General features: G+C 47.1%; 1 protein-coding gene across 4 annotated transcripts in view; it reads right to left on the bottom strand.

Moving 5' to 3' along the window:
* The window catches only part of CAMSAP1 (calmodulin regulated spectrin associated protein 1), a 33,988-nt gene extending 12,053 nt beyond the window's left edge, over positions 1–21,935 (bottom strand). The window contains exons 1-6 of one of the 4 annotated variants that reach the window (XM_061352440.1): positions 21,742–21,935; positions 12,761–12,923; positions 4,208–4,470; positions 3,860–4,021; positions 2,960–3,040; positions 1,951–1,983 (exon numbers count right to left, since the gene is read on the bottom strand). In XM_061352440.1, the coding sequence (XP_061208424.1) occupies positions 1,951–1,983; positions 2,960–3,040; positions 3,860–4,021; positions 4,208–4,470; positions 12,761–12,923 (702 nt within the window). In that variant the 5' untranslated portion in view covers positions 21,742–21,935. Of the gene's footprint in view, positions 1–1,950; positions 1,984–2,959; positions 3,041–3,859; positions 4,022–4,207; positions 4,471–12,760; positions 12,924–13,396; positions 13,503–13,700; positions 13,761–21,741 lie in introns of those variants that run through there. The other 3 variants (XM_061352441.1, XM_061352438.1, XM_061352439.1) reach the window with 3 other exon arrangements.
* Positions 21,936–26,281: the final 4,346 nt, after the last annotated feature.

Here is a 26,281-nt window from a genome sequence, read left to right as displayed (position 1 = left end):
TGCATCAGATCGGGCTTACACAAAAAGAAATGGTGAGACACACGATGGTGGTTATTCAAACAAGAAACAAATCAACTGCATTAGCAACATCCATTATGCACTGGAAATGTGGTCATTAAGGCTGATAAAATAAGTATGCACATTAAGGTGAACTGGTTAGCTTAAAAGGTTCAGCACTTATGCACTTAGATGAAGGAAGCATATTAAAGACAAACTTCAGAACTTAAATTCCTCCTGTGTTTAAAGTAGATAAAAATAATTCCTTTCCAATAGGCTTAAACAGAATTTAAACTACAGTCAATACTGAGAACTAGAATTCCTTGTTTATTTTAGCTTTGGTGAAAAAAGCATGAATTTATCATCAGGGTTTTTGTATGGACTTATATTAACTCCTTATTTCTCTCTCAGTTATTCGTCTCTTCATCGTGCAGTCTTTCACACTGCAAGTTCTGAATTCTTTCTTGTATTCTAAGCTGTGTTTTGTGGTTTCTTCCCTCCCCTCCACCCACACATACAATGTATGCCATTTGTATGCATTAAAGTGCAGAAGTGGAGGCTACTGAAATAAAGACAACTTTATGTTTAAAATATAGATCACAAAACAAAACCTATGGAAGTGACACAGTCTGACAGCTACTATGGAGACTGCTAAATCTGTCAGTAAACCAGTATAACCTCAGTGGTAGTGGACTAGCAGTGAGATAACCTCTATTTACTCCTTCCTTCACCATCAACTTGGTCAATGACACCCTTGCAAGTCATTTCCATTCCTGTAGCTGCTTCTACTCTCACCCAGTTGTCTCTAAACAAAACATAAACCTGCTCAGCTTCCTCGAAAGGCTATCAAGTATCTGCCTCAAATACAGATGTGGCCTTTAAGCACACTAGAATGTAAGTGATAAGCACTAGGTCAATACTTCACTACATACAGGTCATTAAAGGAGGCTGGAAGACAGGTTTTATTAGCCTGCAGATCTCCACTTGCAATTCCTTTATTTCAGATATTTCAAGTTTTTACTGCAGTCCATACATTTGGTTCAAGCAAATAAAGGAGTAAAAGGCAGAGGAGTGGGACTGAGCAGAAACTGTGCCCGATCACACCTGCCTTTTCCAAGCACACTGCTCTTTGGAGTTCACAAAGAGACAACAGCTCTCATCTTCCCAGGGAGAAAATGAAAACATCAACTCCAAGTGTAGGGAAAGGGTAGCGAGGCTAAGGAAAGCAAAGGAACAAATCTCTACAAGTAGGTATAAAACCAAGAAACTCAGTCAAAAGGAAGCAAGCTTGTGTACCCGAAGTACAATTTGACTGTTTTTTTTCTGTGTATCTAGTGGAATTGATATTCCATTTCACATGTAACCGTAAAGAAAATAAGTATTTTCTTCTGATGTGTACATGGCCTCTCCTCCTCCCATTAGCAGCATTTATTTAGCAAACAACTCCAGCAACTGTCGTAATGGATCCAAACTGGTTTGTCAGATCTTCTATCCCCACCTCAAGTGTTCTGGTTTCGACAGATTTACAGACCTGTGCAAGAGCCTTGTTTAATGAGCTACTGCAAAGATCTCAGTATCTGAACTATGGATTCAAAGATTAAACAACCATTTAAACCGACCAGCTTTTATATCACCTTAGTGCTATGATCAACTGCCTATTACAACAACGGTAAATGCAACCATTTCAACTGCTGTTGATTTGCTAGCTTTTTGTTGCTACTCCATATCCCTCACTCCTGCGCTGTGCAAACAATTTTGAAGTGAAGTGATTATGCTGTATGCCGTACAGTATGCAAAAATCATGTTATGGAAACTAAGCCTGATGATCCAAAAGCTTACAGGTGTTTTTTCAAAGACCATCTAAGAAGCATTGTAATGGAAGCAAACACTCTGAAGAAAGTTAAAAAGCCATGATTTTGTGGATGACAACTGGTGTAAAAGTAGTTCACTTACAGGTACTAATTTCCAATACCATTTGGAAGGAGACTGCTCAGGAAGCAAGGAAAGGAATGTAGGAATAGGAAAGGAACATCAGCAATGCAAGTTAAAAGCAGTAACACTTAAATGCACTTCAGCAGTAAACACTTTCATATTTTAGAGGGCTTGTAGCCTAGAAATTTATATTTAAAAATATTAAAATGAGACCCAAAAGTCAATAGAATCAAATAGTTAAAGGGATCCTCAGACAGTGCATCATTTTAAATGAAACAGCTCTTTAGTCCCTTATTGTTGAAGAATATTTTACATAAAAAAGCACATGAAAAACCTTTGCCACTGACACAAAAGTTAAATCACTTGTGCCTTGTTCATGTGCCACACTTTAATCCCCTCTACACAGCAATGCCAATTTGAGGAAAGAACATGGCAGCCTTTTTTAAGGCTTCATTAAATCGTAAGTTGGGAGCTCAGTTATTGCACAGTATATTTGAGAAAGACCTGGTTTACAGGCTCCAGAAATGAAAGTGTTCTTACTTTGCAATGTTAGTGCATTGTGATATAATTTCTAGGTAAAAGGGTGGAAAAACTACAAACACATATAACATTTGAATGCCAAGAGTATGCTTACGAGATAGAACTTGAATAAGCCTCTGAATACACATTAGACAATTAACCCATGCAAAATGAATATGTCCCAAGAGCTTTCAAAATATATAATATATATTTTGTGCTGCGAAAGCTGAGTCATATTTATTACCCATGTAAAGTTGATACAAGTTATTTTAAGTTGAAACAAGTTGGTTTTGTCCAACTGAAACAAAGTCAGAAGATACCAGTGGGCTTGAGAAGTAAGGAAGGGCACTGATGATTGACAGAGAACAAACTGCATGCACAAAACCTGAGGAGTATTGAGGACTGGACACCTCCTGTTTCTCTAACAAAAAAGCTATTGAGATGTTTATATTTAAACCCACTAACCATCAAAAAAACCCAGAAGTCACAACTGAAGACAAATTTGGGTTACCTTTTGGTGTCCTGGACTTTCCATTAGCTGCTGTTTTAATTTAATCTCTTTCTCTGTGATCTCTCTCATTTTAAGGTTCACCTAAAAGGGCACCAAACAGGAAAGATATTAAAACACATCTGAACACATTTCAGTAAGTTTTCTTCTTCTTCCCCTTACTCAATAGTCAATTCATTCTACAAACTTAAAAAGTTCAAAGAATTATGTGTTACAACAGTTTTCAAGAACAACTCACTTATTAGCAGTAGCTATAATCACAAGGGAATCCTGGGTTTGCAAAGGGGACATACTGTTGTCACTCAAAAGGGTTTCAGTAACAACCTCTACCCTTTGCAAAGTTTCAGTATTTCTGTTAAATGTATTCAAGTTAGTCACAATTAAGTCTATCCTGTTATTTAACATGAAACAATGCTTCACCTAAAAAAAAAAATCCCAAACCTTATAGCAGCTTGTCTAAAAATAAAGAACCCAATTTCTTAATATTCCTAATTTAGTTCTTAATTATCTTCTGTGTTTCAAAATCTGCCTTGAAAATTTTACCAACTTTATTACAGCATCCCTAAGAAACTGCCTTTCCCTGCTAGTCCGATTCTCTTTCCCAATGCTTACAGAAAACTTGGCAAGGCAAGCCTGAAGATGAAATCAGAATACATTGCAGTATTAAGGGAATCAAGTACCATTAATAATAATCTGTATCCGTGGAATATTATACCCAGCTACCATTGGACTTGAGGTAACAAGTAACAATGCAGTAATTAAGGCAGTTCTCTTCACCTGAATTGGAAAAGGTGACAAAACTACCCAGGTTAAGGCAGAAGGAAGGAAGACAATCAGCAGAACCTTTTCAGAAATCTTAAGAGTAACAAGAAGAAACAGACACGTTTCTCAAAGTAAATTTACCTTGTTAATCCAGAAAACCATTGCATCCTCCAAATCATAGGGCAGTTCTTTTGAGGCACTGAATGTAGAGAAACGCTTGACACTAGCAACCACCTTTTCAATGCTGATCATTTCTACAGTATAGGCCATCATCAGAGCATCAATCATTGCCATATGAGAACTCTAAAAGAAGAAAACAATGAGCATCTAAAAATAAAATCCTTTAAAAATATTATATATTCTAACTGTATTTAAAATGAAAGATTCCTGAGGTTAGTGACCTAGAAATGAAGAGCTCTTCGTTCCATTAACTATTTTAGACAGTGTTAAATAAAAAGAAGATGATTAGGTGGATTTAATTAAGCTAACCATTTTGATTGGTGCACAGCCCAGATCAGATTCAGACACAGGTGTATCATCACTCTCCATGACGTAAATCCCTTTCCGAGACAGAGCCTGGATCACGGACTGGTGTCCCTGCAGAGCAGCCACCTGATCGCCCTTCAGGATGAGGCTGCAGACGCGGCAGTACAGCTCGCTGGACAGCAGCAGCTTGATGACGGGTGGTTTAATGTGTTCTTGCTCATATTGATCAATGTAAAATGGGTCCTTCAGCTCCTCTGGGACATTATCTGGAACAACAAAGATGTTTCAACAAGCAGCACCAGCTATAAACAGAAGTAAATGTTTTTAGTTTAATTCAAAGCCAGTGTATGAACAGAAAAAATACAAGCACAAAAACTCCCAAACATAGGCAAATCTGGAGTTTGATATTGCAAATGGTTTTCAACAGGTCTTTGTGCTTAATAAAGCACATAGAATTGGCTCCTGACATACACATCTTCAGTAGAAATCCTATACATTGCCCGTTTGCTTTCTCAAGAGACTAGAGGCCTTTCCAAGCAAGCACTTCAACATGGACACAAGTTCCTCTACACATCTCTAATGGTCTCCTAGAATAAGACCCAGCTTACTCAGCATGATGCACTATCACTTCTACTGATGAGTGCAGAGTATTTTAATTGTTATTTGGAATTATAAATCATTTACTTAACTCACAGACTAAAATGCACTGTGTATCAGAGAGGCAAAGTTTATATCTTGCCAAAGCAAAACGTACAGCTACTTCAAGCAATATCCCAAAGCATCTGTGTGCAGCAGTTACACAACTGCAAGGCTTGGCCACCAATTCTCAAACTGGCAAAGAAAACCAAGCCACCCATTTCTTGGTTCTAAACTTCTTCTCCACCAGTTTCCAACCCTCACAAATACTTACACTGTGGCTGCTCATCAGCACAGCTTCACAGCTGGCAAGAAAGAGAGGCACCACCACCAACGAATATTCTGATCACTCTAAACACGTCCAAGACATTCTGAATGCATACATTGCTAGCTGATGTGCTGTCAACATTAAAGGTTGTAACACTACAGCACATGGCAAATGTCAACGGATCACAACAGCTGAAGGTAGAAGAAATGCTGTTGTGAGCAATAGTTTCTTGGTATTATTGAAAAGACATAAACCAAGTTAAAAATAGATATAGCCCAAAATAAATGTTTCTACTCATCCTCAGTAATCAGACTAGAAGCTATTGATCTTTATAATAGCCTGGCAGTAATAATGAGTGCCTTCAGCTCCAGGAAGAACACTTTCTAGCCTCAAGTGTGTTGTTTTAACAGCAGCCCAACATTTCATCATTTCCAAACATCAGATTCTATCTTATGCTACCCAGTCACTCTGAAGATCTTCCCCTGAAGTCACTTCAACCATTCATTTAAATATGTACATCCCCAGTTAAAAGAATTATTAATTTGGCAGCGTGTTTACTTTTCATTCAGCTCATTTGCAGAATAATTAAATCTCCCCATTCAAGAAAACCCTCCCACCCATAGCCTCTCTTTGAACTGCAAAACGAGCCACACAGGATTTGTGTAGTTCAGAGCACTTAATGCTCATGAAGAAGAGAAACTGAGACAGAATGTTACCCGTTACACAAGCCAGAATACATCTTAGATGAAAACACGCAATAAACCAGTGTTGGTGTAACAGCTCTGCCTGCCACTCCGACATACAGCACCACCATCACTGCTTTTCAAAATGGTAAGCTCTTTGAAGCTCTTTAAGATCACTATTTTTCCTTTATGTGACATTGACTGCTGTGATACACACACCATATGCCAAAGATGTTTGGAAGAGACACAATAAAACCCCAGTGACATTTGTGAATGTGGGTGTCCATTTTTAGTAAAATAGAGAATAAATTCAAATATTTTTAATCTTCTTAACATTAGTCAACCTGAACTAAATTAAAATCAGTTGAAAGTGAATTCCATTTAATGGTCATTGTCATTTCCTGGAGAACTAGAGGAAAGATCCAAAAATCAAAACATAAAGCAGATCACAGAAGTCAACATTTCAGCTTCCTTACAAGCAGCTGAACCTTTAACAGCCAAAGATACATTGCTTTTGACTAAAATGATTTGTGAAAGGGAATAATAGGATAGCAGCTCATGAAATATCCATGAAGCAGTACACTTCTGGCAAGAGCATTAGCACCACTCCAAGTTTTAAAGGCTTTTTTAAGACAAAAACGCAAATTCAAAATGTCTGGAATCAGAAGTACTCGGATGTGGGTTTAGTGGGAACATCTGCCCTCCACCAGCTCCACAGACCCCTGCTGAGCAGGGTAAGTGAGGTGACTGTCTGAAACTGCACTGCAACGCCGGACAAAGAACCCTGAAGCTCCACCAACGCGTGCGCTGTCCACAAAGCCCTCTGCACCAGCAGACACCTCACTCTGCGTTTCCTTCAGGTCCCTCTTCCACAAGGTACACTGATGATTTGATAGACTGTAACTACAAAAAGCTTTCTCTCCAACACTAACATAACCCCAAGGATATAATCTATTGGACAGGGCTCTTTACACACGCTACTGAAAACAGAGGAGGTTATTGGAAGATGAAGCTCAGCTCCCTGTGCGACAGGGGCAGTAAGACCTCAAACATGAATTTTCATTTAAACTAGCAATATTTTAATGATTTTGAAAGCCTTTTCTAGCAATAAATGGATCTAGGTCTTAATGATGAGATTCCATGTCACAGAAATCCACATATTTTTTAAAAATAAATAATACATCTTGTATCTTGGCTGCTGGTCTTTAGTCTGAGGGTCCAGCCAATAGATCTTGAGATCCTTTTCTTCTATAATGAAAGAACTCTCTAACTTCACGTTTCTGACCTCCACATAACGGCTTAAAGACTGAATGGATTTAGACTGACCAGGATTAAAGATGGGTGAGGATAACTTCTGGTACCAGGATAACCTGAATACTACCATAAGAAGTTCTTCATAAACATTAATCCTCCCATAATAGCAACTTATTTCACTGTGAACACTTGCCCAATTTTATATTCTACCTTAGTGTACTCAACACTTCCACCTGCTAAATTTGCCTATGTGAGACAGAAAGGAACAGTTTCATAACTAATCTGATGCCCTGACTAAAAGCCCACAGAAAATCTAAGGTATATAAAACACATTTACATATTAACTTTATTTAAGTAATATTCCAATTTACTTCCTACTGGACATAATCACACTACCCACTGCTCGTTTCAACAACCCGCTATGGATACACAAGCGGTCACCAGCATTATGGAGAGCTTTTCTGCTTGGTTTTTATGGATCAGACAAACTCCGGCCGTGTCACAGGCTTTTTGCTTGCCTCACTACAGAATGTGTCAATGCTCTTCTTGAGGACAACGTCCCTGCCTTTCCAAGCCCCAGTTTCTGTAAGTATCTTTTTCAACACCTTGCTCTCATGACCTCTAACTGAACTTACAGGTTAGAAAAAATCCATGCATTAATGGAATATACATTTATGCTTTGGAATTTGAAAAAAAATCAACAAACCCCCCCCTAATTCTGAGCAATTAACTTCCAAGCTGTAGCTACACACATTTCTGCTGAAGCAGTTTAACAGCAAACCAAAACCAATTAAACCATATAAAAAGGTCTTTTATGTTACTATTCCATCTTATCAAAAAGCTTGCAAACACCTTCTGGTTTTCCTTATGTGCTTTCTGAGTTATTATCCCAGGAAAAACGTTTGCACCAACTTCAATGCAAGCTTTACAGCTGCCAGTTTTAGACAAACTGAGGTGCTCAAAAAATGCTTAAGAACTACCAGTGGGTTTATACCTGATAATCAGATCTGTGAAGGCACTGGTCATTAATTCAGTTTGTCTAACTTTCTGTTGAAGAATTTACCATGCTACGCTCCGTATCAGAGCTGACCGGATCTCTTTCACACATGGACTTTATGTAAATTTCATTACCCAGTTGCATCCAGTCAGTTTCTTATAGAGCAAAATGCTCATTTTTGCTGTTTCCCACACTTAGAAAAGCAAAGCAATAACACAGTTTTTCCAAATTTTAGCAGCATAAACTCTCATGTGTTCTTGCCCCACTGAAGAGACATCTCTACCAGCTATTTTTATGAGATGAGGACTCTTAAGCCATCGTAATTCCTCATGAAGCGATTCTTTTGGCCTGCTGTCATATGGATGTGTCCTAGTCTCTCCAAATGATGTCAGTTTCAAGTATAAATCATTGTGTAGAACAGAGTTTAGAGGATTACAAAAGCAACTTCACTTGTAACCATCAGAGACAATTACCGCCAAATCCTCCTCTCCTCGCTTTAGGGTATCTTCCCACTGACACAAACCTGTTCAAAGACAACTACCTGATAATGATTTGATAAAGAAAAACACAGCAATCGGAACAAATTTGACTTATCCCTCAAATTGGAGAAGTGGATACACCCCAGATCTTATTTTACCTCCAGAAGCACGAAGAACTGGTTTCACATGGAAAGAGAGCCAAATCATCCTGGTAAACAGAACGGAGCTTATTCAAATTCTGAGCAGGATTTCATTAGTATCAGTATCTGTTCACAGAATTATTTAGTACTGCATGCATGTCCTCTAGCTGCAGATCATGAGCAGAAGCTCCATATTCTCAGCAACTAAGACCATCTGCATTATACTAAAACCATTCTATGTTGGCTCTCGTTGCAGAACTGTGCTATACTGCTATAATACTACACGTGAACATTTACATACAACAGGCAGGAAAAACATGCTAAAGACTTTGTACACCGCTGGTGAGAGTGACCGCACTCTCATTATCCTATCTTTTGATCAAGCATAAAGCCACAAACCTGGATGAAGCAGAAGAGACAGAGTAATAATTATGGAATTCTTCACCCCTGTAAACTTCACACAAGTAACATTCAGTGCTCATGAAATGGCATTATTAAAGAAACTAATGTTTAACTGTCAAACATCTACAAATTGTAACAGCTTGCTTAAATGTATTTTTACCATAGACCTGAAGAAGCAGGGATCCCAGGAATTTAGGCAATTTAGCCCAGGAAACATGCTCACCCTCTACCAACCGGTAAATGTGGGTAGCTATTACAGTACTGTAAAACATTCTTTAATGGGTAAGTATTAACTACTTCAAAGACCAAAAAAAGCCACAACTTGCATTTCTCCTATGATGTATTACATTAGTCCTTGGCTCTCCTGCCTGTATCTTGCCAAAGGTCTTGGGCTAATGTTAGCATTAAGTCTAGAAACAATGTAAAGCTCCTTGGTGTAATAAGTAAAACCCACGATGTCCATTTTGAAGAATCCAAATTTCAGACGGATTTAAAGAAGCAACACATTTGTTATGGAAAGGGTAGCAAACAGCCCACTTGCTCCCAGCAAGCTGCAACACTTTAAAACTCCCATATACTCCTTCCACATCTAAATTTTAATATGATAACCATGATGATGGGAAATGATTTCCATGCATAAATTAATGCTGTACTAACTAAATCTGCTGAGAGATCAATTTTCTCATTGCCATTAACTATTTTTCCATGTTGTACCAAATGAAAACACACTGGTTTTGTTCACCCTGACTGTGGCTGCTCAGAGCCCAAAGGGGACAGCGGTACTGAAGGACCAGGTCTGATCCCCCCGGCTCAGCTCTGTGCAGCGCATGGTCCTGTTACCACTTGGCAATCTGGTTCATTCCACCGACTGTGAAAGAGTGCTCTCTCCCACGGACAGCTTGCCAAGCCTCTCTAAGCCTCCCACACTCACCTCCTGTGAACTGAAGTTCCACAAACTCAGCGGCACCCTTGCTCCTCGGTCACGTAAACGCAATGAATTGTATTTTCACACTGCTGCAGAGTTCCTTAAAGTGCATGTTTGGCTCTAATCAAGGTTTGCTGATGAAAAAGATCATTCTGTTCTCATTAAACTCTATTCCCTCAAACTATTGTCTCAGTTAAATGGACTTTATAATCTTGCAAGAGCACAGAAAGTTTCCAGATCCACGTACTCCCAGATTTATCTGGGGAGATGGATGACACTGACTGGGGAAACACCTTCCTCACAGCATCCTTCCCTGCTGTCCTCTGGAATTCAAACAGTTGTAAGACCTCCCTCTGGAGTCCATCTGTAACAACCAGGCATCCATCACATACAGAAGGAGCTATGGGCTTCCAGAAACAAAGCATCTAGCCCATCCTATGCAAGAAGAGGGGTTGCCTCACTAGCACGATTTGTGCTGAAAAGAGAAGGTAGCTGTGCTCCGTTGTTTGGCTACCAACATTCTCTCTTTTCATGGCCAGAAGGAGAAAAAAGGAGGAATGCATCATCAAATGAAGTACAGCCCAAACTAGGACTTCAACTCCAAATTACCTGTCATGCAAGCTCTCAGTAATTTGTCCTTGAGAAAACAAAGAAAGGATAAAGAATTTTCCTGCTTAAGTGCCAGCTTAGATGTGGAGAATTCAAATATCCTTTCATGTAAATAGAAATAACAGTTTCAGGTAAAACCTGCAGCGATGAATGACTTCTAGTAACAGTCTACACCAGAATCCACTTCCTGTTTTTGACTATTCCCACACTTCACCATGAGTTTAGCCTTACACAGATGAAAGTGAAATCCAGGATATGAACCAGCATTTGAAAGATTCAGGCTCAAATTATGTCAATTCATACACACTGATTAAATCTAACATTTCAGACAAACACTCTTTACTTAGCCATTTGAAAGCAGTTATGGAAACCCTATCAGATAAGAACTACTCCAGAACATGAGAGTGTTTTAAGATTATAAACAAAGAAGCATTTTTTTCCATCAAATTGAATTGCTTGGTAGCTGCCCAAGACTCACTGAGCAACATCCAGTACATTAAAGCAAAAACATAACCCTAAGAGATGACAAGTATTAAGTTCAAATATTAGTCAAATTATAACCACATACAAAACCTTTTTAAACCCATTTCTTTATGAATTAAAGAGGCTTATAAATGTCTATATATTTTGCAATGCTATTCCAGAAGTAATGCTGAAGTGCCTAAGCAGACTTGCTGTTAACTGGTCCAAGAGGTACAGCCACAATCTTGAGCTCTGGAGCCCCAGAAGACAGCACCAAGAAACACAAGGCCATGAAGCTTTCTCTGCAGCACAAGATCCATGGCAGTCTATTCTAGTTTAGGATTAGCTTTCTTTCGAAACAAAGTCATAACATAAATAGTGTGTCTCCATGGCTTGAATATCCATTTTATCTCTGCTCACTAAAAAAGTCTTCAGGAAACGTTACAAACAATTCCAGTCACTAAAAAATATTTACATGAGGAAATGCCTGCTAAGTTTTCTAAGTTATCAGTGTTTTACTAGCACCCTCACAAAATTCCCACATTTTTTGAACGCAATTTATAAACGTTTGGTGGTTTTTTTGGTCTCTTGTTGCTTGTCATGAAATACCTCTGCTAACACTAAACATTATAACCCCATGAGTTTCTGCTTTCTCCATAACCAACATGACGAGAACACTGACGGAGCTGGAAATATTAAAAAAATAGAAGAATTTAGAAAAATATTCCACCAAGGCTTAAAGTTTCACTGCAAGAATGGGTTAGCCTTGTCACAAAGTAAGCTAGTGCTAAGCCATTAAGCATATTACGAGTTTGGCGAATTAGACTTAGATTAGCAGGGCTACTCATTTTCCAAAACAAGATTCTGCACGTTTTTATTATATATTTTCTGCTGGATAAACAAAACCCATTAGTATTCTGTCTTATTTCTTCATAATGAAGCTACTTAAACTCAAGAAGCATCTAGTAACAATAATCCGGAATAGGCAGACACATCTAGTGCAAAACAAAAAAGCAGATTTTGGTAGATGACAGGAAAATACTAATGGAACTCCAAGAACCTTATTTTTCCAGGTTTGACTGTAAAGGCTTATGACAACAGAAGGGAAAGATGAACTCTATCACCTACACCTTGCTGTTTAATGTCACAGAACATAAACTGTTACCTGCTCATTCAACATTTCTTTTACATGAAAGAACATTGCTGATCATAAATATTTATTTTTAGCTCATTTTGAAACCAAAACCACAATCTGACCAAAACCAAAAGTCTTAACTGAGCACACCAAGGGTGTCAAGGTCCTAGCATCCACTGGCCAAGATGACTAGCCAAGGAAGCACACTAAAGCTTTCACAGCTTGGAGGGGCTTGGGGCCTGCAAGCAGCAACATAGAGCTCTGTGGAAGAGAATGTATGTGGCTAAAATGAGGATTTTAACAATTTGAGGTCTGAACTCTTCACAAGGGCAATCTGCGAGCGTTCACCATTACGTTTGCTGATTCAGGGCATCTCACGTAGTGCCATTATTCCTGTCGAAGATGACAGGAAACACACAGCCAGCATTACAAAGAACTAACTGTCATATTATTGTTATTTAAAACAAAGGTGATTTAAGCCCAATTTAATTACTTCTGGAATGGCAGGGGAGACAGAACAAACAAGAACAAAACCAAGAATGACTTTCTGACAGACGTGATCTTACCTATTCCATAGGCTTTAGCACAGATCCATTGTAGATTAGCAGCTATTTTTGCTCTGGCTGAATCATAGAGCTCCAAAGGGACAATCTCAACTGCACTATCTGCCAGGGCATCCATTTTTCTTCTGGTACTATCTCCACCCACACGAACATCAACATCCACCATCTAAAACAAAACAAAAGACAGTGGACTTTTACACGAGCCATTTCTCTCACCGCATTTCCAAAACCACAGAGAGGAGCTGGCTGAATGGGATCGCGGGCACACGTTATGCCAGGCACAATACGGTGGGATGAACACCACAGGCCCGACATCCTTCAGGGATATTAATCGAAAGGGCTTATGTAGCGATTTTATATCCACTCGGAAATCAAAAGACATCCGAGGCCGGAGCGAGCATCCCTGCCCGTGGCAGGCAGGGATTTGCGCACAGCGAGCCCTCAGCCAAGGCTACGTCCTAGCGAAAGAAGAAAGGAGCGGCCCCGGCACCTGCCCGACCGCTGCAATAAAGACAGGCCGGGGCGCTGCCGCCCCCCCACCCGCAGGCCCCGCTCCACCGCCCCCCGCCGCCGAACAAAGCGGGCAGGTACCGCGGCCCCCGCCCGCCCCCTGGGGCCGCGGCAGGCCCGGGGCAGCACCTGGGGCTCCTTCCCTCGCCTCGGCCGGCCGAAGCAGCACAGGTTCCTCGCCCGCACCCCCATCCCCGCGCCGCTCGCCCCTCCGGAGGAGGGCAGGGGGCCGGCGGCTTCCCCCTCCCCGCCGCGGCCCAGCCCGCATCCCCGCCCCCACCCGGGAGGAGGAGGAGAGAGGAGAAGGAGGAGGGAGAGGGGCGCAGCCCACCCGGCGCCGGGAGCCAGCTCCGCGCACGGGAGCCGCCGAGCCCCCGCCGCCGCTCCCCCCCTCACGCCCGCCCGCCGCGGCCTACAGGCCCCGCCGCCTCACCTTGCCGCGCTACCGCTGCCTCATCCCCGCGGCGGGGGGGGGCACCAGGGAGGGGCGGGGGTACCGCCGCGGCGCCCCGGCAGCGCGCCGAGGGGCAGGGAGGGGAGGCTCGGCGGGACGGGGACGGGACGGGACCGGAGCCGGTGCGGGAGGGGAGGGAGAGGGAGGGAGGAGGAGGAGGGACGGAGCCGCCGGGCCGGGGCTGCCGCCGCCGCTCGGGACCGCGCGCGCGCGCATGCGCCCGCCTCGCGCGCGCGCTCCTTCTCCTCCTCCTCAGCCCGGCCGGGGCGGCGCGCGCTCGGCGGGGAAAGGAGGCGGGGCCCCGCGCGCGCCGGGCTGTGCGCGTGTGCGTGCGCGTGCGTGTCAGCACCGCGCAAGCGCGGGGCTCGGCCGCCCGCGGCCATCGCTAGGCAACGGTTGCCGGGGCAACGGGGACCGGCGCTCGGAGCCCTCACGGCACCGGGGCAGGGGCTGGCGCGGCCCAGGCCAGCCCCCTACGGAGGGATCCCAGCCGCCTCCCCCGGTGTTGACTCCGTGCTGTGGCCTTCTTGCCTGGCTACGGTTTCACTGGGTCCGCCATGAGCGGCTGAGGGACATGGGGGGCTCAGTCTGGAGAAGGCTCAGGGGGAACCTGATCGCTCGCTGCAACTGCCTGACAGGAGGATGGAGCCAGAAGGGGCTGGGCTCTGCTCCCAAGGAACAAGGGATGGGATGAGAGGAACCGGCCTCAAGCTGCACCAGGGCAGGTTTAGATGGAGCTGAGGAACAATTCCTGCCCCAGAGGGTGCTCAGGCATTGGAACAGGCTGCCCAGGGCAGGGCTGCAGGCACCGTCCCTACAAGGGTTCACACAGCGTGGGGACGAAGCCTCAGTGCCATGGGGAAGTGTTGGCCGTGGCAGTGCTGGGAATGGTTGGACTGGATGAGCCTAAAGGACTTCTCCAATGCGATTGATTCTGTGATGATGGAGAAGGGGCCATCCTGGCTAAAAGCAGGGTGAACAATGAGATGGGCTCGAGCTGCTTCCCCCACCGCCTTGCACAGCCCATCTGCCAGCCACGCTGACAGGCCATGGGCTGACAATCAGCAATATCACAACTAATTCCCCTCAAGACTTGATGAGTTAACAGCTGGTTGTGATCAAAGGATACCAAAGGTGGCTTTCAGGCAAGAGTCTGGCTTCGGCATCTTGCGTGTTTCTTAGTGAAAGCTGGTTTATGGTACAGTCAATAGAAAACACCAAGAAACGTGTGACAGGCTGGTGGTTGGTCTTTGCAAGGTGAAGTTAGACTATCAAGACCACCTTGGGGCCAGCCCACCAGGTACCATTAGAGCCCATTGTCTACCAGCCACTGTCCAGTGGCCTGCTGCCTATGTGGGAACCCCAGGTGCATCATGATCCAAACTGGATCCTGCAGATTAACTCACTTGACAAGTGAGTTTCAGGGCTCATCGGAAAAGTAAAGCTGCATGATTAAGAGAGTAGAGGCTTGAGCCTTTAATGCTTGTGATGGGGAGATGAATTATCTCAATATCCACCTGCTGACAATGTAAGTTTATCTGCATAACAGTGAGAGCAGACTGACCTTATCCTAACTAATTTTGTTATGATTCTCATAAACCCTATTTTCTGCATGTAACATTTACATGAAATGTGTTTCAAATCATTAATTTGGGTCCATCTTAAGATTCAGCATTTATTTCCTTATGTCTTTTCAGAGTGCAAGTAGAGGGCATTCTTCTACGTGTCATCAGGAAATACAACGTGGTGTTCAAAGGTTATTCCAGCCTCTGTCACTCTTCCCTACTGCAAGATTGTACACAACTGAAGTCAGTGTCCTTTGCAAACAACTTGCTAGTTGTTTTATTATCTTTGTTCTAAGAGATAGGTTTTCACTGGAGTATTTGCAGGTTGCTGGTTTGTGACATTGCCATTAGAACAAGCTGCTCTTGTTTTTAAATTAAGCACTAAGGCCCAATCCAAATCCCCTTAAATTCAGGAAGAATGGTTTCATTTGTGTGGTGGATCAGGCATTAAGTGGGCTGTAGAAACAGAACGGCCCTTTGGCTCTTAGAGCAGGTGACCTGTATGCAAGGGACAAGATGCAATGGGAGAAAACTGACCTACCTCTTCCTCTGATGTATTTTTCCTGGAGGGGAAGAATGGATCCAGTTGTTAAACCTATCAGCATCGCTTAGGAACAAAACACATTTAAGAGGGTGCCAGGCTACCAGTGCAAAACCAAGTCAGCATTACCTGGACCCTTGAAACGCTCCGAATACAAGCTCAAGAAAATGGACATTGTAAAGAAAAAGCACAGGGGGAGTCCAGTGGTAAGGAGAATGCTCTCCTTTTACAACCCTCTGCACTTGGGATCCTGACCTTTGCATTACCTCTCGCTCTCCCCCTGTCATTCATATGGCGCTATCCTCCAGATCCAAGTTTCGGTATCACTGTCTTCCAGTCTGATGCATAATGTGCTTCTTCCTCCATGGTAATGCCCTGAAAATGCTGCTTAGGGCATTTGTGTGTCCCTAAGTGGGAGCTGAAATTGATGCTTTGGGAAACTTTGTAGATGATGATGAAGTGGTTTGTCAAGAACTCGGCACCGTCCCACACCAGCGTCCTCAGCATTATCCTGGAGATGAAAAGCCTGCATTTAAATGGGAGGGTCCTCAGTGGGTTGCTAAACATGTTTGCCTTTTCCACAGGAAAATGATTCCCATATTCAGCAGCAGCAAATTCATCTTTAATTTGCCTGCTCCTTGTTTCTTTCCTGTACTCCACTACTGAACCTGCTTCAAGGCTTTTCTTCTGGAAAATGTTAATACATTGCTTTTCTATAGGAACTCATTTTCCTATTAACCATTCAGAGTGGGTGTACCTGCGAGCTGACAAACACTGCACAACTTGTCTTCCAGCAGCACTCAGAGTAATTACAAGGAGGCAATACCTGTGACAAATTACCATACTTGAACACGACACCTATTGCAGGTAATGAAGCTAAACCTGTGGGCTTCTTCCCTGGAAGACTGCCTGGGATTTCAGTTCTTCCACTGTGTTTCATTTATCAGTATGGAAGAGCACATGTGGAATAAGAATATCAGTCCTGTGGCATCCCAAAGACATCAGATCTAAGTTTATGTTGTAAAAAAAGTTTATAGTCTGGGGTAATATAAGCATGCTGTGCGTTGGGATGGTGTAGGGTGGAGATACTGCTCAGGTACATGCAGAAAGCAAGAGCTGATCCATCAGTGGCACCTTCCAGTTAGGAAGGCCAGCAGGGAATCAGGATTCTCCCTCAGCATCACAAAAAGCACCTTCAGATGAAGGAAAATGCAGACTGCTGCAGACTTCATGAAGCCCATGCTTCACTGTCCCCTGCAGCTATTTATGTAGAGCAAGGTCTCCATATGATGTCTCTGCCCATCACATAATGCTCCTAGTGCTAAAAACCAGTGGAAAACAAAGAAAAGCAGGGATTGGGAATTTCAGCATGCTGGGCAGCCTGATTTCTGCTTCGCTGACTTTCCTCAGTAGGACTTCCCACTTTCCAAAGTGATGATCTCCCATCCTTCATCTCACAAACACTGTGCAGGTGGGTTTGCGCCAGGCAGCACCACCACAGAGCAGACAAGAAGAAACCACTCTGGTGTGGCTCGTGCTGTGCTTCTTATTCCCTCTGGATGGTTTATAAGCCACATCCTTCAGGACCGAGCTGCCTGCTCATTATCACTGCTGGGGCAGAACTTGCTAATTCATCCCTCCTCTTCATCAGTGTGCAAAGGCTGATGGCTCTATCTGGAAAGAGGTTCTTTGCCTTTAATCTTACTCAACAGCTCCTGATTGTGCTCTCAGGAGCAACCAGAGGAGACAGTCAAATGAACCAACAGGATTTTGTCCTCTTATCCCTGCAAAACAGCCAACAGTGTGAGGACGGCAGCAGCAGCTCATGTGCATTGCCACCCAGGCTGCCTGCAGCCCTCTCCTCATGGCTCTATTTTCAGTCCTGGACTAATTTTGAACACTGCTGTATCTACTTCCCTCTGCTTAGTTCTGCAGGGCCTCGTTTGCCCTTAATATCCCCAGCTGAGATTGACTCAGAGCCTGGGCTCTTCCGGAGGTCACTGCATGGGGTGAACACTGGTACCACCATGTGGGCTACCTGGGAGGCAGAGAGGTCCATCTCCTCTGTGCCAATGGGCTTTAGTATCCCCAGGACACACTCAAAGCTCAAAAACAGTTATATCTGGTTAGAAACTCATTAAGGAAAAAGAGTTGTGGTCAAAAAGACATTTAAATCATCACTTAGATGAGTGGAGCTAGGGTACTGTAACACAATGGGCTGCAGACCCCCCATTCAACTGTGCTCTAACAGCTCAAAATGTCTTTTTCTCCCCTGTACAAGGGGTTTCCTCTGACAGTTCATCACATTGCCAGCCTTAAGGAGAAGAGAGCAAAATATTATTCTTAGTGATAGAACAATCCAGCACGATTACCAACACCACGGGAGCAGTTTCTAAGGCAGGATGCCGCCATCAGTCATTACTTACATCCAGTTCTGTAACTCATGAGGAATATGCAGTGGCATGGCCTTGTGCAGCAGGAACCACATGCAACAAGCCGTATTTTTCATGTAAATACAGAAAAGAAAGCACAGACAGTAGGGCTCCATTCATTCATGTGTTCTTATTATTTTGTGGCTCAGCTATTTATGCTGACGGGTGCAGCAGGTTATTCAGATTTATTTCTTTTCCCCTTGCTTAACATGTTTGATGTGTATCCAGTGGTGCCAGGGGGAGAACCGCTTCACACCTCTGCCTCTGATGTTTGGGCCTTGCCTGGGTGTCCTGGGCAGCCCATGGGGATGCTTGGCAGGTTCTCATATCCCTCTGTCCATAGGGACTGTCCTGCTCCAGGGAGAAAGCAGGCAGGGAGTGCTGGCAGCTCTGCCATCTCCAGATGGGCATTAAAACAACAGTATTAAAATAGTATTAAAGTACTCCTTGTACTGAGCTAATGACTCCTATGGCCAGGGCTCGTGTTATCAGAGCGAGGGGTGGCAGCTCCTGGGAGCCAGACCTTCCCTTGCTGGCTGTGAGGAGCGGGGTCTCCCTCACCAGGCCTGTGGTTATCCGCAGCAATTACAGCTCCGGACACACTGGCGGTGGGGTTTAAGTGCCTGCATTAATAACAAGGGGGTTTAAGATGTAAGAGATATTTATCTCTAAGGTTATCTATGTTTAAAGTCCCTGGGCTATGTTTAGGAGGATGGCAGATCAATAGCATTTACAGAGGCTTCCAGAGAGACCTCCACACCAAGAGGTTTGATCCCAGCGTGCCTTCCCTATGCCTTGTACTTTCTTGAGCATCTCCAACCAGGGACTAGTTGGGTGAGCGCTGAAAGGTTGTTGTCATCATCTAATTAATGAGTAAATTTCTCTGCATCTTTGTATTCATTAAAGCCTTTTCAGCAGTCGAATTGGGCAGCGTTCAGGCAGGGATCATTTTCAATAGGAGCTGTTGATTGCTTTACCCAGATATTTCAAGTCACTTTTTTCCTACGGGCACTTTGGAAAGTCAGACTCTGTTTACCACAAACATATAACTACGCAAAGACAGAATAACTCATCTCCAACTTTTGCACCACTATTTTAACTCTTGGAAAGCAATGAACAATTGAAAGGCAGAAGAAAAAAGCCCTAACTGAATCCCAAATGCTAGCTCTGCCCCTGCTCCTGGCTGTGCAGTAGCTGACAGCAAGTTTGGATGTACCCAGCATCTTCATACAATGATGGAATGGTTTGGGTTGAAGGGAACTTAAAGCTCCTCCAGCTCCAACCCCTGCCATGGGCAGGGACCCCTTCCACTGGAGCAGCTTGCTCCAAGCCCCTGTGTCCAACCTGGCCTTGAGCACTGCCAGGGATGGGGCAGCCACAGCTTCTCTGCTACACCAATAAATGCCGTTGGGTTTGTGGCCGGAGCAGTACAAAGCCCTGGCACAGCAATAACAGACTTCCAACCAGAGGGCACAGCAGCCCTCTCTCCACACGAGCTGGGGTGCGACTGATCCCAAACCCAACATCCTGAACCACTGGGAAGTGTTAGCTTTGGGAATTCACAGCAGGCTCCAGCCAACCTTTATCCCAAACCGTGTTACAGCATCATTATTCCACTGCAACGTTTCACATGCGTTACGCAGAGGGAGGTGTTCACATGGGAACCAAACCAGGGCTGCCCTGTTCCAGGTCCCCCAGGGGATGCACAAAGATGGAAGCTGCCTGCCAGGTCCTGGAATATCACCTCTGACACAGGAGGGATGAACCTGAGCCATGGGGCAGGTCTGAGTTATGGGCTGGGATACAGGGGGATCTTGAGGAAAGGGCTGTGATTCCTGGATTTTAAGGCTTCTCCCTCCACAAACAGAAACCGAGTGGCCCTGGAAGACAGCACTGCAACTCGTGGCCCTGGAGGACAGCACTGCAACTCGTGGCCCTGGAGGACAGCACTGCAACTCGTGGCCCTGGAGGACAGCACTGCAACTCGTGGCCCTGGAGGACAGCACTGCAACTCGTGGCCCTGGAGGACAGCACTGCAACTCGTGGCCCTGGAGGACAGCACTGCAACTCGTGGCCCTGGGACAGCACTGCAACTGGGCCTGGAGGACAGCACTGCAACTCGTGGCCCTGGAGGACAGCACTGCAACTCGTGGCCCTGGGAGACAGCACTGCAACTCGTGGCCCTGGAGGACAGCACTGCAACTCGTGGCCCTGGAGGACAGCACTGCAACTCGTGGCCCTGGAGGACAGCACTGCAACTCGTGGCCCTGGAGGACAGCACTGCAACTCGTGGCCCTGGAGGACAGCACTGCAACTCGTGGCCCTGGAGGACAGCACTGCAACTCGCCCTGGGTGATTTTGGTGCTCAAGGCTTCAGCCCAGAGAGCTTCTAAAGGCAGATAAACTGCCTCAAAAGCCACTTAAAGCATCACCAATTCACCACAGCAGGGTCTGGGGGGGGCGGGTGCTGACCTCCCACTGCATTTCACTCATCCCAGTCAGGATTGGTAGCTGCTGTCATTCCAGTGGGACACAGCTCCCGGTTCACCTTGGTGTCAGCCCCGTGCCGCAGCCAAACCCTTCACCTGGCAGCCCCATCCCCTCTCCCCCTGCCTCTAAAGAGGTGCCAAACCAAACCCGGCCTTCCTCACCCCCTTGGGTCCCGGCCAGCCTGCACACGCCACACTTGAGCACCCTTAAACCTGCAGCCAGGGGAGGGTGTTAATGCACAGATTAGTGAGAGCAATCGAAACATCACAATCCTGCTTTCCCAGGTCCTATTTACAGCAAGAACTTGAAGCTGTAAAACTCGCACCGAGCAGGAAGAACCAACCCCCGGCAGCAGCTCCAAGCCACTGAGAGCAAGCTGCAGCTGAGGACCCCAGGGCAGAGGTCACACCATGCACCCCAGAGCGTTAGCATCCCAGCCAGGAGTGTGGGGAGCCAGCTGACCCCTGCCTGTTCCTGCCCCCAGAGCAGGGCAGATCCCTTGTGCTGCAGAGCTTGGCACACCGTTTGCTCCCTGCACACCCCAACAGAGAGGCTGTGCCACTGTGAGCAGCACCCGGAGCTGAAATGCAATGTGAATGGTGGTGGCCCCATCCTGCTGTGACAGGGGTGAACCCTGCTGTCCCCATCAAAGCAGGCACTGTGCTGGTGAGCTGGGCCACCAGGCATCAATGCTCCCCCCATGTGTGGGGCTGTATGGACCTGGCCCATATGTGCAGTGCCATCCTGGTCCCCAGGCATGCTGAGGGTGATGCCCCAGGCTCCCCTCGCTCCCAGGGTTCAGAGCTGGCTGAGAGGAGCCCATACCCTGGGGCCGGCCCTAGGAACTGGGGTGACAGGACCCCATGGGCTGCCAGGAGCACACAGAGAAGGGGATGCTGCAAAGGACACCCCTATCCATGGGGTGCTGATCAGGACACACAGATGCTACGGGACCCCCACTGAACCCCCCCCCCCCGACAATGCTGACTTACCGGTGGCAGCCGTCGGCATCCTCACAGCCTCAGGTGTCGGGGGGCTGTGGGCAGCAGCCTGTGGCACGGGAGCCCATGGCACGTCCCAGGTGTCAGCACCGGGGAGCTCGGTCCCCTCTGCTCCCCAGGAAGGGCTGGGGGCAGCGGGGCAGCGCTGTGCTCCACAGCATCCCCGCCGTTGCCGCAGCAACCGCTGAATGACTCACGCTTATCGTGAGTGACATCAGAGATGCAGAGGAGGGGGCCGGGAGCAGATATTCCCAGTTTGGGTTTCCTGTCAAAGATGGAAGGTTTTGTGCTGGGGAAGCATCCGGATCCAGCCCCCCTGGGCAGCATCTCAACAGGGTCCTGGAGACCCGTGGAATTAGGAGCCAGGAGATGCAGGAGCCCCTCCATGGGTCCGCTGGGCATGAAAGGGGCTGAGGCAGAGGAAGGGGAACACCCCAGGCAGCAGAGGCCCTGCTCCCCTGAGCTGCACTTGGGCCTCAATTCTATACAAAACACAACCAGATTGAGGAAAATGGGTAGAGATTGCTTATCTTGTCTGGCTTCATCTTCACACCAGGCTCGAGAGCAGGGGAAGGTCACCTTATCCTGAGCCATGCTGCTCTTGCCCATCATCCCAACAGGACCATAGCTGTATCTCAGAGGCGCTCAGAGCTCCCAGTGCCAGCAGCCTGGCAGGGTCATGCAATGGGAGCCAAAAAGGGGCTTTGCTTGGAAACTGGTCCAGAGCAGGGAGGAGCATCGCTGGACACACGGGCAGGGCATTGGGGATGACCACAAACGCTCCACATGCAGACATCTCTCAGAGCGTTTCGGTAGCACGTTTGCTCATAGGCAGGCAGGGATTCCTTACGCACAGCCAGTGACACTGATGCTCCTTCCCCTCTCACTCTCAGGCTCCGTCACATTGAGCCCGATGAGACAGAAGGGAATGTTTTTAGTAGGATGAGTCCTGCTGGAGGCTCTGCGCTGAGCAGGGACAGCGCTGGGTCACAGCGATGCAGCAGCTCCATAGGCACCAAGGCATAAACTGTTCTCAGCCCTCGCTAGGAGCAGCCCTGAGGGCATCACTCAACCCCACCAGACACCTCCAGGGGCTCCTGGGCATCCCCCCTGAGTGAGGCTGGGATCAGGGAACCCAACACTTGGGGCTTCTGTTTTTAGCCCATCAAACCCACTAAAACCCACGGTAACCCATGGAGATCTGAGTGACCTCAATGACAGCACTGGGGAAGCCGCAGCAACCAGGGCTGCACCCCGGGGTCCAATGGGAAAGGCACCATCCCGCTTCCAGACACCCGGCTGAGTGAAAACACAGGGAACTTCACACCCCTGATGGGCTGGGCCTCAGTGGGCACCGTGCTCCTGCAAGGGGGACGCAGGATGGGAGAGGAGGGGTGGGGAAGGGTCGCTCATTTCATGGGATCTGGGTGTTTGCTCTTGGTGTGGGAGCAGGGAGGAAGGCGCCCGGCTGGGGGAAGGCAGGCACAGGGTGGGAAGCAGAGAGCGCCCCGTGATTCATCGCACGCAGCCTGGCAACGAGCTCCTGTGTTGGGGAACACAGGGATGGAAGCGGCTGCCACAGCCCGGAACAGCCCCTGGTGTCCTTTTAAGGATGGATTTACCAGGGTCTGCCTGCCTTTCAGTGCACACTTCCCATAGGAGCCATGCAGGATGGGGGGTCCAGCAGCCCCCAGAGCCTGGATCACCCCTCCTGAGGCTGTGCTGTGGATGCAGGGACCACAGGGGACAGAGCAGATCTAATCCCATGGGCCCAGAAATCCAGATACATCCCAAATCCCACCACAGGCCTCACGCAATGGGAAGGGGTGGAGATGGGGGCACGGCTGGAGGCAGCAGGTTTGGCACCTACGCTATCCCAAGGCCTAAATAAGTATTCCTTAAATACCCAACTCCAGGCACTGGGAGCTGCTGCAGGTCCAGGGCTCCCAGGCACAGATTCCCTCTGGAGCAGCCCTTCCACAGAGGACAAATAGAGGTTTACTCCAACACAGATGTGGTTTGTGCCCAAGCTCCAGCTCATAAAAGCCAAGTAACCACATCATGCATAAACACTCCCAGTCTCCCATCAATTACTGGTTTGAGGTGCACCCGTGGCTGCTCACACTGCACAGCACCAGGGTGCTCAGGCACTGCCTGCCCTGATCTAAGTGCGAAGCCACCGCAGGCATCGCCTGCTCCGTGCGCACTGAGCCCTGGCTCTGCCCCAGCTCCCTGCTCCATGCACACACGCTGCTTCCCGGAGTGGGAGAGCTCGTTATGCAACTGATGGCATCGCTCATGAAACCTGCTTGAGAGCTCAGCCCTTCCCTGGCGCAGCAGAAGGGAAGCAGCAGAACAGCGTCCTGGGCTGCAGGAGATGTGCAGGACACCAAGACGTGGGGTTTGCATCCCATGGGCTGCTGCAGTGACCACCTACAACTGTGTTAACCCCGTACAACTGCATTGAGCATCCCCATCCCAGCACCCAGAGCCACCGGTGACCCCTCAGGAGCCCGCGGCACTCACAGGCTCTGAGCTCAGGCTGTGTATCTGGGCACTGACCCCATCCCAGCACCCGACTGCCTCCCTTATGGAGCCGGTCACCTCTCCAGGTTTATTTTGGTCAGCGTGGCCTGGTCCAGCGCATCTCGAGTTACCGGTGTCCCTCCTCCCGCTCCACCAGGGACCGGATTCCTGCTGACACCGGATACGCAGGGCTCGGGGCTGCGGTCCCTGCTCAGGTCATGCTCGCTGGCAGTTGTACCAAGGCTGCTCACACGTGGGCCCCACAGACCTGCCCCTTTCCAAGCCATCCTCCAGGACCAAGCCAGAGCAAGAGCCCAGCTCACAACTGCCCCTCCTGCCTTTGAAGTAAAGGCATCTGAATAGCAAGAGGAACGAATTTGCACCATTCATTCTGCTCCAAACCCATTCTCCCTGTAGCAAAGCATCCCCAGAGCTGCTGCTCCCTTTGGCCAATTCCTCTCTTGTAAGAGAGTCACCATTAAAACAAACAGCACAGTTAAGCACAGAGCAAAGATTTGGGCTGCCACAGAGGATGGTGCCTTGTTCTGGGCGCTGCTGGTGTGTAGGAGCCCCCTTGTTCTGTCCCTACAGGCCTTTATCAAAACCCACTCTCTGTATTTCCTATAGGTCCCCTGCAGCTATTGGACGTGCTGCTCCTTTTTAGGGGTTACTGCAACCACTGATCCATGGGGATGGGTGAAGGCATGAGAGGAGAAAGCCCAAGCAGTGCAGAGTGTGCTGGGAGCGGCTTCGTAAGCCACCCATGGAAGGGCTGGGAATGACTCCCTTGCCACACCATTTGTGCTGCTGGCGATGCCTCACCGTGCCAACACCAGGATGTGTTTTCAGTCAGGTGCAACCTGTACCTACCTTCCCCAGCCTTTGCAGCCCGGACCTGGCTGGAGGCTGCTCTGGGGTGAAGCAGCAGCGAGTCTCTGTCCTTGTCCCTGCTGGAGGCCACCAGCGACACATCTCCATGTGCTCGTGGCCCCGAGAGCCAGCACGCACCTCAACCACCACCCATCCTGTCACTCAGCAGCACTTCTTCATGTTGAAGGCGTGGGTTCCTGCCCAGACCTGCCGTACCGGTTCAGGTGCACAAGCACCATTATCTAATGATACACCATGAGCAGCTTTAAGGGGTTTTGTGTTTAAATGAGTGGAGAGCTGGACCTTTGCACTGTCCTGTAGCTCATCAGTGCTATCAGAGTTAGGGGCCACCTGGCACCACAATACCTGCATTTACCACCACCACAGTAGCAAACCTGTGCTGGACAAGCAGCAGTTCCATGTCTCATGCCCTAGTCCTCCATCGTGGCTCCATGGGCCACGATGAACATTAACTCCTTACCAGCTGCTGCAGCACAGGCTAAACAGCCTGCTGTCAGTGTTCTCCTTGCCCTGAACGTGGTGGGAAAATGATAACCCCTTCTTTTCCTTAGAGAACCCACCTCACATTTACACCCCATCACTTGCCTCCAAGGCAACCACACACACAGCTCATCCCCACAGAGCCAGCACCACTGGCACCACAAGAGCATTTTGGTTTCATCACATGGAGTTACTGCCTCCCACCACACCACCAGATGCTGGTTGTTATCGACCTGTTTTCCTTCATGAGGGCTCCCTTGTTATGGAATGAAAGGCTTCCAATTTATCAGTCAAGCACCAGGAGGATAAATCCCTCTTAAATGGCACTGGTCCATCCCAGGGGATAACCAAATCCTGTTTCACACAGCCCTTGCAATGAATCTCACCAAGGTGACTTCCTGGAAAATGGAGACGAAACTTCCAGGTGTAAAACCAGGCACTGAACCAGGAATTTCTGCACAAGCTTTGTTACAGGTTTCCTGACCTATGGAATATTGAAATACCTTCTTCCCTGACAAACAACTCCAGCAGCCTGCAGGTACGAGGAACACTGAATGACACGGATTCATAAACCTCTGCTGCTCCTGAGAATGCTGCTTCAGAACGTGCTCCTGAGAATGATGCTTCAGAACAC

Source organism: Neopsephotus bourkii, unplaced genomic scaffold, assembly GCF_033783945.1.
Source record: "Neopsephotus bourkii isolate Nb327-2 ecotype Australia unplaced genomic scaffold, CSIRO-AGI_Nbou_v1 NB_659, whole genome shotgun sequence".
Classification (NCBI taxonomy): domain Eukaryota; kingdom Metazoa; phylum Chordata; class Aves; order Psittaciformes; family Psittacidae; genus Neopsephotus; species Neopsephotus bourkii.
Note: the sequence above shows the minus strand (reverse complement) of the source record. Positions and strands in the feature narration are given on the sequence as shown.